Here is an 11,786-nt window from a genome sequence, read left to right as displayed (position 1 = left end):
TCTGTTTGTTGTTTTATATTTCAATGAAAAATGTGTGATCAAAATTCTTCATACCCTTTCTCAGTAATCAGTAATCAGTTAATATGCCATTACAATCAGTCAATTTTTTTATTATTTCTGACAAGCTTTTTGCACATCTGCACTGGGCCCATTCCTCTTTTGTGATCCTCTCTTTTCTGATGATGTTTGAGTTTGGAAGGTTTCCTTGTCATCACTCTGGTCTTTAGTTTTCTTCAACAGATTTTCGATAGTATTTAGGTTGGGCCACTCCAGAATGTTGACTTTTTTCTATTAATCATTTTTTGACCATTCTGGCTGCATGTTTGAGATGCTGCCCAAGGCCAAGTTTGCCTGCAGACTGCTTGATGTTTTCGTCCAGATTCTTTGTGTAGCCTCTTTTCTCATGATGCTGTTTACTTTGACAAGCTTCCTTTGTCCATCCCCGTGGGGATGGTGTTCTTGGGGTTGGATGCTTCTCTTTTCTTGCACCAAATGAAATCTATGTCCCTGTGTTTCCAGACAACTCTGTTTTTGGCTTATCCAAGCACAGAACTGGTGACCAAAAGCTTTCTTCTTTCTCCAGATGCTAGGCTAGCTTTTGCGTGCCTGTCTTGGAGAAGTGTATTCCTTGGTCGGCATGAATATAGACCAGCCATGTGCAGTGTCTGCTGAAGTATCTGCCTTAAAAAGTTGGTACCAGATTTGAATACCTTATATAAAATGTATAATGCACAAGTGGAGGTCCCTACTAAGCTCTTTGGTTTTAGCAATGACTTGCAATTCATTAGTAACCGACTAGAGCAGTACTGCTCAGCTGTTCTCAATTTATATTTAAGTAGAATTAATAGTTCTCATTAACATCTCAATGTTTTTTTCTATCCTTAGTCAATGGTTTATGTCATTTACAGCTATAGGAAACCTATTGTTCAAACAAAACTATAAAATTATAATTAGTGTCTTAACTGTACATATTAAAGGTTCTAGATTAATTGTTAGGAGTTTATTGCTGGCTTATTTTGGCCTGACATACATACATTTTCTATGAACATTAAGTAAAATATATGAAGGATCACAATGTCATCAGAGAGAGAGAGAGAGAGAGAGAGAGAGAGAGAGAGAGAGAGAGAGCAGAGAGAGTTAATGAACCTTCACTTGATGTGAAGGTGCTTACTGATTTAAACATTCTTTTTTATGAATGTACTATGGCGAGATTGCAATAAATTGCAAGTCAAATATACAATAAGAAAACCCTGTACCCTGCTATAGATTTTCTTGCATCTAAACACAACATCTGTGTATGTAAGCAACATGAGTCTTTTACCGACATGCTTTTAAAGCATCCTATTTATTTGATAGCTGAGGGATAGAGTTAACCCTTCCCCATTTCATTTAATAAAATAATAATTAGTAATAATAATAATAATAATAATAAAACTTTCAGGATGTGATAACATTTTCAGATGAGGAAAACTGATCATTTGATCACACTTTGGTCCCAACAAGTGGTTACAAAGTTACTAGGTTAAGCCTGGTAAAGTAGGTGAGAAGAAGAGATCTAAAGAAGAGAAATATAATTAAATATTACACATTAGAAAAAGGCCAATTAGGTGTTCTTTTTGATGCATGTTTTAATGAAAACATTTAAATAGAAAAATAACATATTTTAGTTTGTTAAATAAACAAAACTATTTTAACACTTGGAGCACAATTCACAAGTACAAGCAGATATTTCATAATTAGCAAATAAATAATTTAAAATATATATTCAAAACATAAGTACTAAATAAGTAGCAATAATATTTGTACAATACACTATATTTAAAAAGTGCTTAAAATGCTCAAGACTACATACAGACATAGCGTTTGTTTGTTATATTAATGTGTTTATGTTGCAGTGACAGTATTTAATACATAAATAACATTTACATTATTGCAGATACATTTTCAGAACTCTGTATATGAATGCATGACAATAAATCTGACAAATTCCATGAAAAATAAAGTATTTTCCCCAATATTTTAATCTGTATGAGTGCACATGGTGCATCTTAAACCATTAATATATATCTTTATTTGGATACAGACGGTACTTTAAAACTATATTTAGAGCTACAGTTAACTAATGCATGTTTGCAGTTGATATTGCATAGGAAATACACAGAACTGTTAAAACATTCAAACAAGACCAAACACTCACAGTTCCCTCACTGATGGAGTGAGTACATGCTGAACATATTCTACTAGCTTGTGCCAGTTAGGATTTGTTCCTTAGCCTGACAATATTTTTAGAACTCTAACACAATACAGTACAATACAGTAGTACAACATTCAGCGTGTAGATTCATTGACTCAGGTTAGCATTATCTACATGTCAGTCTTAAGGCACCCCCCTCCTTTCAGCTAGGATAAATTTTCTTATGTTGACAACCTGTGGTGGCAATTTTGAGTTATATGTAATACATTCGTCTTAGTATTGACTGATAGCAACATTTTCAGTCAGGTGTTTCAGAAACAGTGCCCTAACTGACCCTTTACTATAGAGTTGGTCACAGTAAGTATGAATCACTACATGTACGTATGATTTCGTAGGTATGGAGTTTTTAGTGGCCACATTTCTGCAGTGCTGTTGTTTAAAGGTATTTTCTCGAACCGTGACCTGCAATGTGCAGTTTGTTTTCTTTAGAAATGCACAGACTTCCCTTTTGGTTCCCTTTGTAGGTTTGTGTACTTAATATCTTCTTAATAATAAGATTAACATCACGTTTATATATTATACACCCATGAACTGACTTATGGACAAAATATTTTAAATACAATATGCACCAGAATGTAGAAAAGATTAATTGAAGTGATGTTAGAAACCCCAGATGGTCTCCTGCTTCTCAGGTGTGTTATGTCTTTCCACCATTCTTCACTGCCTTGGAGGCATCCTCTGTCCTCTCTGTGGAGTTACACGGTTTGGCTTGAGTGTTGCATATTTGGCATAGATCCTGCATTTCCCCCAGGCATTCCACCAGAGCTTTCACAAACATATCTGAAGAGGTCTCAGGGCTGTCATGGAAACTGGACACACAGAACATGATGTGGTCCGACTGGGGATTGTAGCAGGCTCCGTAGCCATTGGGGACCACAGGACCATAGCAGCAAAACATCTCCACGGTCGTAGGAACCTGCATCCAAAAATCACACCGTTAAAGTGTACCTAATGGTCAGCAGTGTCCAATGTAGAGGGTATTCCAATGAATCCTGTTAAACATTTTAAGCAATGTCCTGTAATTTCCATTAGTTGTGATTTCTTATGATGAATGATCATTTTATTTGGAGTAAAACCTGCCCTGTTTCATTCATATTTACACCTTTTCAATGTACCTGGCTTGTGGAGAGGATGAATTGGTTGCTGATGATGTACGTCTCGTCTGCGAAAATCTCTGGCTTCTCCAAGTTGAGCTCCTTAGCTATCTCTCGCAGTCCAAGTAAGTGATTGTCTATTCCCATCCCTGTGATAGCCTGTGAAAACAGAGTGTTGTTCCCATGCACAAGCAATACGTTATTGTGAAGCCGAGACTTAAGCTGAGACATATTATCATAAGATGATCTATGAATTCGTTAAGCAGAAAAAGGCAATTGTGCAACAGCAGCCTCAGCTTTACTTACCAGGATTGTATAATTGGTTTGTGCCTTAATAGCATCCCGTAACTTCTCCATCTTCTCAGCATCCTAAACAAATAGTACAATACAATCACTTGAGCTGAAGCATAAGCTATCAGTCTTATTCTGATGGATGAATCACTTTCAACTGTTTATGCTGATTTAGGTGTTGAGCTCTGAGAACAGTTTTATGTCATGAGAACATGTGTGATCGCATACTGTCAGACTCGACTTTTTATCAGTCATGGCTTTCACAAAGGCCAAGGCTTCAGCTGTAGAAGAGCGAATGTTGTCCACTCGACCCTGTTGAAAGCGGCGGATTGACGCACTCTCATAGGTTGGCACAGGTCTTCCATGACATCTGTGTATACATAAAATAAAAAGGTGGGAATCAAATGTGCTGGTGTGTTTTAATGTCACTGCATATATTCTGAATATAGGTCATACACAGCAAACCCACCTGTAAAATGTAAACTGCAGAGCTACCTGTATGTAGGCATCAGGACTCATTTTCTGCTTTTTGATGAACTCTTTCCCATAGCCACTGAACTTGTGGACATTCATGTCAAGATTTTCAACAAGCCTAAACGTAATACATTATACATGTAGATGACAGCTTTCAGATTGTTGAGATACACGTATGTTGACTTTACTGTTCAAGAGAAGTCAGTGTCCTGTTGGCTTGCCTTTGTAATTTGTCTGCCGAGGCAGTGAGACATGCTTGGATTTCTGGCGAGCATTTCCAGCGAAGGCGCCTTGGGGCTGGCAGCTCACTCACACTGGCTGCCCTCACCAGCTTGGAAGGGCTGCCTCTCCTAAGAGTGGTACACACACCCACACATAGCAATTTCTTTAGTCTCCTGTATTACTTGTGTGACATTTATTTGCACAAACAAAGAGACCTAAGCTAAAAACCTGGCGCTCAAATCCAGAACTGGTCCACGTTTTTCTCTTCTAGGTTTTGTTACTGATTGAGTTCATTTGACGCTTAGGTATAATTGTGGAGGTAGGATATGCAAAGACTCTGACCTTCAGGCGTTATGAACAGAACAGATTCGCTGCGGATTTTGGAATAACTGAGTATTGCTTGACTAAGCAAAACATAAAGGTTTGAAACATCAACGGCCCTGTATTTATGCGTCAGCAAGTCTGGATTATTTATGTCTTAACAAATATGTTCATTGCCTAAAATTAAAATGCACACAGCCAATGTATCACAGTGATCGTTGGAAGAGAGCGCTTTCTACCTTTAATGATAAAGCCTAAATATATGTGGATACTATTCGATTAACCGATTGCTATAGCGATTCGTATGCGTTGTAAAAACCATAGTATACACTGCCATACTATACTTTATACTGTGAATTATAAAGTATAGTATAGCATAGAATAATATAGTGTAGAGTAGTTAATTGTAGATATCATACAACCTTGTATCTTGCATCTTCGAATGTCCATGTTACAGGAGACCAATTTTCAATGGAAGTCAGTGTAAAAAGTTTTTTTTTGCATTTCTACTGGTCTATTGGTTCTTGACACAATGTTAAGAATAACTGATAGATTATCAAGAAAATTGGGATACAAGGTTTTGCATGACAGTGATAATATATATTATACTGTACAGGCCAGGTCTTCAAATCTGGACCTTGAATTCAGTTACCGGTCCTGGATTTTGTTCTTGCTGGAAGTTAAGCAAACAGTTAATGTAACTGATTGGCCACATAGTGTCACAACCTGCCAAGGATTACAATGTCCAGGACTGAAAACTGGATTTAAGGTCCTTTGCTTCAGAATATAATATAGTATAGTCTGAGTATGTTGTCCATAGAGATGCACCATATAGAAAAAATACTAGTACTGTGTATTAGTGCATTATGTTTACCAAATTATAAATAATAAAAAAAATAATATTTTTGCTGGATTACATGAATGTCTTGTTTCAGAAACAAGATGTACACAGTAATATACACAATAATACACAGTTTTTGTAAAAGTTATGATTAATTAGAAAAGGGATTTGAAAGACTGATATCACAATAATGCTAATAATATGATAAAAGTAGAATTTATGTTGCATAGCTTACATGTACTTCAGTAAATATTCAGTGCATTGGACCAGCACGATTCCCTCAAATGGTGAGTGTTCACAAACAACACCACAGCATCCATCTGCACCTACCACAAACTGACATTCACAGTATCTTAACAGCAGATGTAATCCCCACATTAAGCACATGCATCTTTTTATTTCATATGCCTCTTTTTTATGTAGATACTGTACCTGCATGGGCTTGTCATACCAGCGGTTTGCTCCGTTCTTATTCTTTCCCCCTCCGTGAAGCATCAGCATGGCTCGATTTGTGTCACTTATTTCCATGCCACAAGGTTCATCCAAGCACACCAGACACAGGCAGCGCTCGATCATATCCAGAGAATCTCTGTTGGTGGAATCTGCAGCAGATGCTCATAATCAGCATGCGTTGGTGTTTGATGAGCCTGTATTCGTTGTTGAATGTTTGCCATTTTCTGTTGGTACTGTAGGCTAATTATTCAGATTAACCGCTTAAGTCAACTAATTAATTTTTAGAAAGAAACTGCAAACAGTTCATCTTTATATAAGCAATGTGGACAAACTACAAAACAGTGTGAAGTAATAAAGTGCAAACAGGACTTTTTATATTGTTGCTCTAATCCAAACAAGTGGCATGTATCTTATTGTAAAGTTTAACTGAGTTCTCAGTCCATGAATGTGCCTCAAGAGAGAATACTGAACATGGATGAATGTTCCAGGAAAATTCCAAAAGGTTATTATATATTATTATACAATATTATAGAAAATTCCCTCTGTAGAATAGAAAGGGGCCAATGAACCTTTGATTAGTTTATATGTTTCAGGTCAGTTTCTGTCATTTGAAGAACCATCAATTGAAACATATATAGGGAATTAAATGTGACTCTTTTATGGTATCCCTATTTTTCATAGTGCAAAAAGCTTCAGTTGACACCTGACCTTTAACAAGGAGACTGCGAGACTCTGCCCACTCTGTCCTTCCATCTGAGGTGAGCACTCCAATAGGAGGCAGGCGCTCCTCTTCGCTTTCTGCCATCTTCCTGATCTTCTGCAGCTGGGTGTACAGATCTCTCTCATTGAGTCGCCGGAAGTTGATCACCACATCAAGAACAAAAAACTGGAAAAATAACAGCAGGCATAATTGTATAAAAAGGAATTATTGTATAAATAACATCAAATAAAAACATTGACAGCCATGTTGAGTAGAAGTGCAGCTCTTTAATAAGTGACTGTAACTTTTGATTATGACATTTAAAGCGATTGTCTTTTACATAATTAAAAAGATCTCAAGCATAAAAATGATTCACAGCCATCTTCATTAAGTCAACAGTGAGCACCTGTTTGAGGACCTTGCCTATTAATTATGTCGTAGAACAAAAAATAAAATGCCTAAGGGAGCTGTACATCAACACTGGCATAGTCCCCTGGTAGATTGCTTGCATCTATGCCAAATGGATGAACAAACATATCCTGGTTCCTCTACACTCCTGTAATGGGGCCTTACCTGGTTTTTACAGGCCACGATGATATGTTCTGGTTCTGGCATTACGCTGCTCTTCTGGGCCACCAGCGTGTCCGTCTTCGGTCCAGGTAGACGGTAGGAGGTGAAGAGCCTATAATACTGCTCCATACACAAGGGAGTCCCAGCCAACTGCCCCCGGGCATAGTCCAACGGCAAGGCGTGTCTGCAAAGCAGAAGCAAGAGTAATCACTCACACAGAGGGAGACCAAGAGACCCTTAATGAATGGAACAGGCTTCCCAGGGTGTAAAGACCAGCCACTGCTACTGACAAGAGAGAACAGACAAAGTAGGACTTACCCATCAAGGAGACACTTATATTCTAACACCCCTGAAATTAGATGAGCTGCAAATCTGTCGGACAAAAAAGAAAGAGCAACTGTAATCCAACTATAAAACAACGGTATATCTCAGAATAAAATCTTGCAATGAGCAAGCAAAGATACGCAGTGTGGAATTGTGGGATTTGGAGTGAGTTAGTGCTATAAGAAATATCTTTGAACAGAAGCTGCACCCCCTGGCCATAAACTGTATACCTGTATTGCCCCACCGAGAAGGCCCCTATTAATCAACTGCTATGATCACCGCTATATGATGTGGGATAGTGAGTTTAAAAATAGTATATCCCTTTGGAAAATCTTCATGTTTTCTAGATTATTTCACTTATGGGTTTGATCATGTATAAATGTCACATGAATGGCTTTATCATAAGCTCAGAATACACCATATAAGATTCCTTGATTAGGATCTGCTGCCCTCATTTCATGAAGAATTCATGAAGTATGACATATTGTTGCTGCCCAGTGAAAAAACATCTCCAAAATTGTGCCTTGAACAAGAGAAGGCAAATATGTTTTTAGCTTTGAATTGAAGTCAATGTAAAATAGCTTATTCCAAGTAATTTAGAGCATTTCTATTAGTCCATTCATCCTGTGAATTTCCCTAATAAAGGATTATCTTATCCAGAATTACAATTTACACAATGTAAAATGTAAAGAGCAGCTACATAGTTCAAACAATGGAGAAAACTAAAAATGAACAAATATGGAGATACATGTTTTTCATTGGTCAGCAGCAATATATATTTTGCATGAATGAAGCCAAAAGCATCCCTAGTTGTATACGTAAGCATGTTTAACTTCATGGTCAGGTTCGGCAGAGTTTGGCAAACTCATTTCCAAATATGCAGTCTAGGATAATGCAATAACTTTGCCATCTTCATATCAATTTCGACTAATCAATTTAGATCAATCAATTTAGACCAATCTCTTTTCCATGAATTCCATCCCCCTGTCTTCTCATTCTGATTTTGAATAAAGCGTTATTAAGTCAAGGCCTGTGTTACTAACACATTCTAACAGTTATAGTGTGATGACTATGAGCTTGAGTGTTATAATATGCCCCTCCATAACCCACACATATGGAGCTGCACAGTTGATGGAAGAAGAACATGCAGAACACAGACTTGACACGTTTGCACAATTTTGATGAAGTTCCAAACATTTTCTAGACATGCCATGTTTGTATTATTATTTTTTTATGGATGCATTCAGTTTAACAGATGAAGGTGTGTAAAATACTAAAGATGGGATCATTTCCATCTCAATTCCACTTCTTTAGTGTTGGACTTTTGTGTTAGTGTTAGAATGGTTTAAGCACTGAAATCAAGATGGAAGTGCTCCCAGCTCCAGCCCCAGGGTCCAATACCTGAGTGCGTCACTCTGAGCCCTGAAGTTCTGCTTTGGGAAGACCATAGCAGGGCTAGAGTTGACAGGTAGTGCTAATCTGTTATTCAAATACATATCTTCAAGCCAGTAGTCGTATACCTGAGAAGATGAGAATATTTTATGTTCATGTGTTATAACGGAAGTAGTATGTTGGCTGAGTAGCCAGTAGGGATTTTGTAGAGTATCGGTTGTATCAGCTTTACACTGCACCATGTTGAATGGACCATCTCATAGATGTAAATCATGTAAATAATGGAAAACATCCAATCATTTAAGGCATTAAAGATTAAGATCAAGAAAGATGGATCATCATTAGGACAAAACATTTTTCAAAAGGAGGTTTTGTTTGACGCTTAAGGAGGTTCCTAACCACTTAAAAATGATGTTCATACAGTAAGCTGGACCTAGCTTGACTAGCAAATTTATAAAATTAAATGATCATATCTAGGTTACAAATTAACACATGAAATACCTTAAAACAGCACAAAGAATTACCTCACCATATGCACAATTGTAACCAATTAATTCAGTAACAGGCCTTACCCAATTGGCTTTAACATCTTTCCTTTCCAACAGCTTTTTCTGGAGTAGCTCTCCCATCCCACCAGGGGTTCCAAACTTTTCTGTGATGATCTTGGTCCTGTTGAACTGCTCTTCAGGAACCAGATGTCTCATACACTTCAGATACAAGTCCAGAGTCTGCTGTAAGGCTGGGACTGGCAACTTGGGCAGGCCCTGAACAAATGAAACTGGAGCCTTATTGAGAGCACTGAATCATTCATTTCTGTTTCAACACATTAGGGAAAACATATAATTCAATAGCTTTTCTCCTCTATTCTCCCATGCCATTTGCCCATAAACCAATGAGTGTCTGTAATTGTAATTTGCCTTTTAGAGAGTATTCAAGGCTTGTACTAAATCTTTCATGCCTGAACTGCTTCGGGTCATATTAAGAATTCATTTAGGCCATTTTTTGTCATAGGTTGGCAAAGCGTAGTGCTGGAGGAAAGCCCAATAACTTTCATTTGCTCAAATTCTTTTGCATTGTACGTAGTGCCTACTCTCGTTAAGTCCCCAGCTTCATCAAATCTGAAAGCCCTGACCAAGTATCGTTTTTTTTTGTAGTGCAGGCTTTCAACAATACTGTCTACTGTCCAATTAGACGGAATCTGAATACAAGCAAATGCCCATTAACATGTGCGTAACGACACTGAGCCTTCTAAACAACACTCTTTAAAGCTTAGAGATCTGTCTGAATAATGGATAAAGAAGAATATACGCTTTACACTGAGATCCTCTTGGTCTCTAGATGGTTTCCGTTCCAAAACCGGCATCCTCGAAGTTGCAGAGCTCAATCAGGCGAGAGAAATCTGCGTAGATTGCCCACTGTGCCCTGGAGACTTTGGAGGAAATAATCGGGGAGACATTGAGCCCTGTTGTGAGACTGTGTCCTTTCACCAGCGGTTCGTGATGCCATTGATTAATATATTTTCGAAAATAACAGCTAAAATAAAACACTGGCTTACAGAATCATTAATAAGTATATTGCACAACACATTTAATGTTAACCCCAGTCTATAAGCTACACAACACACCACAAAACAAAGGAACTGCATAAATAGCTAATAAGAAAGTTTAATAAGAAAGCTCCACTAAAGCTTCACTGCATACTTGACACTAGAGAAAAACACTACATCTACATGCTGAAACAACTTTTTCCCATGCGTCTACTCACCAGACTGCTGCTGTCGCGTCCTGGAGATCTGGAGATCCCTAAAAAAGTTTATCCAGGTTCATCTGATCTTCAAAGCTCTCTCAGAAAGAAAAGTGGTGCTAATGAAAACCACAATCCCTTCTCGAGAAGACTTCTCGCATGCTCTCCATTGAAAACCATGAGATCCCCCTTAAGCTCCGCAAGAGTTGCAAGGTGGGAAGGCGAAGCTCCTCCCATCGAGCTTCATTCGTGGACTAGGCAGCGTTATATGGCTTCTTTACCTCTCCAGCCCCACCTCACAAAGACTGAACGCCTCGTCTTTGGGCAAAGTTTACACCTTTTGACATGTTTCGTAGAGGACGTCCGGACCTTTTGTTCGTGATCACACTGTTTTTGAAATTGGCATCTACAGAGGAACTGAGAGGAGAGCACGGGGATGGTGAAGATGCTGTAGCAGCTCATGTCTTCATGATGCCTGCTCTTAGATGTCCTCCATTAGTGCGCTTAGGGTCATCATTACAGGTCATTGCCCAGAGAATGAACCAATTCCATTGATTTCACCAATTTAGAGATTTATGAACATTTGTGTTCCTATTTAATCTTCTTCTCCCAGTAAATAGTCTTTTGGAGTGTGGACCTGGGTTCATATGGATGCTATGAGGGGTTGGTGGGGTCAGTGCTAGAGCATTGCATTACTGACCCCTCCTTTTGTAGGGTAATCTAAAAAAAAAACTTGTAAATGTGTTTATATTTTTGAACTCATTGAAGACATATTTCTTTGCTGCTTATTTGTTTCTTTGTGTTAGGTTTATGTATGTCACAGAAAGTAATATTTGGCGTGTTATTAAAAGCTATAGCATGTTATTATATTCATCACTTCAGTGAGGGACAATTATAATCAGTTGCTCCTCAAAAATGACTGTAATAGTGGAAAGAAATGGGCGCACACACAAGAGTGCAAGGAAAAGGTTGTCTCCAGCATAATGTTTTAATTATATACACCTGATATACACATTATATACAGTTTATGTTTCATAATATACACGGACGCATTCCAGAAATAAACTCTAACCATATAACAGGCTACATATGACACAGACAGTGGAG

At 38.0% G+C, this 11,786-nt stretch overlaps 1 protein-coding gene across 1 annotated transcript; it reads right to left on the bottom strand.

Annotated features, from left to right (window-relative positions):
* Window positions 1-2,718: 2,718 nt before the first annotated feature.
* chata (choline O-acetyltransferase a) lies at window positions 2,719-10,764 on the bottom strand. The gene is made up of 15 exons (XM_072676965.1): window positions 10,701-10,764; window positions 10,252-10,365; window positions 9,509-9,700; window positions 8,946-9,064; window positions 7,539-7,592; window positions 7,224-7,404; window positions 6,659-6,836; window positions 5,930-6,099; window positions 5,733-5,833; window positions 4,335-4,463; window positions 4,109-4,231; window positions 3,868-4,009; window positions 3,655-3,717; window positions 3,370-3,507; window positions 2,719-3,170 (listed from the first exon to the last, which is right to left on the bottom strand). The coding sequence occupies exons 2-15, from the start codon at window positions 10,297-10,299 to the stop codon at window positions 2,892-2,894; spliced, it is 1,917 nt and encodes a 638-aa protein (XP_072533066.1). The 5' UTR covers window positions 10,300-10,365; window positions 10,701-10,764; the 3' UTR covers window positions 2,719-2,891.
* Between the last annotated feature and the right edge of the window lie 1,022 nt (window positions 10,765-11,786).

The sequence above is a fragment of the Salminus brasiliensis genome, chromosome 4 (assembly GCF_030463535.1).
Source record: "Salminus brasiliensis chromosome 4, fSalBra1.hap2, whole genome shotgun sequence".
In the NCBI taxonomy this organism is placed as follows: Eukaryota; Metazoa; Chordata; class Actinopteri; order Characiformes; family Bryconidae; genus Salminus; species Salminus brasiliensis.
Note: the sequence above shows the minus strand (reverse complement) of the source record. Positions and strands in the feature narration are given on the sequence as shown.

Excerpts from the sequence above, each read along its gene's own strand:
- chata (XM_072676965.1), bottom strand. The coding sequence starts at position 10,299 with ATGCCGGTTTTGGAACGGAAACCATCTAGAGACCAAGAGGATCTCAGT. Across the intron at positions 7,593-8,945 it reads GCTCAGAGTGACGCACTCAG|ATTTGCAGCTCATCTAATTT; the intron begins GTATTGGACCCT and ends TTTGTCCGACAG. Across the intron at positions 6,100-6,658 it reads TCGCAGTCTCCTTGTTAAAG|ATTCCACCAACAGAGATTCT; the intron begins GTCAGGTGTCAA and ends CATCTGCTGCAG.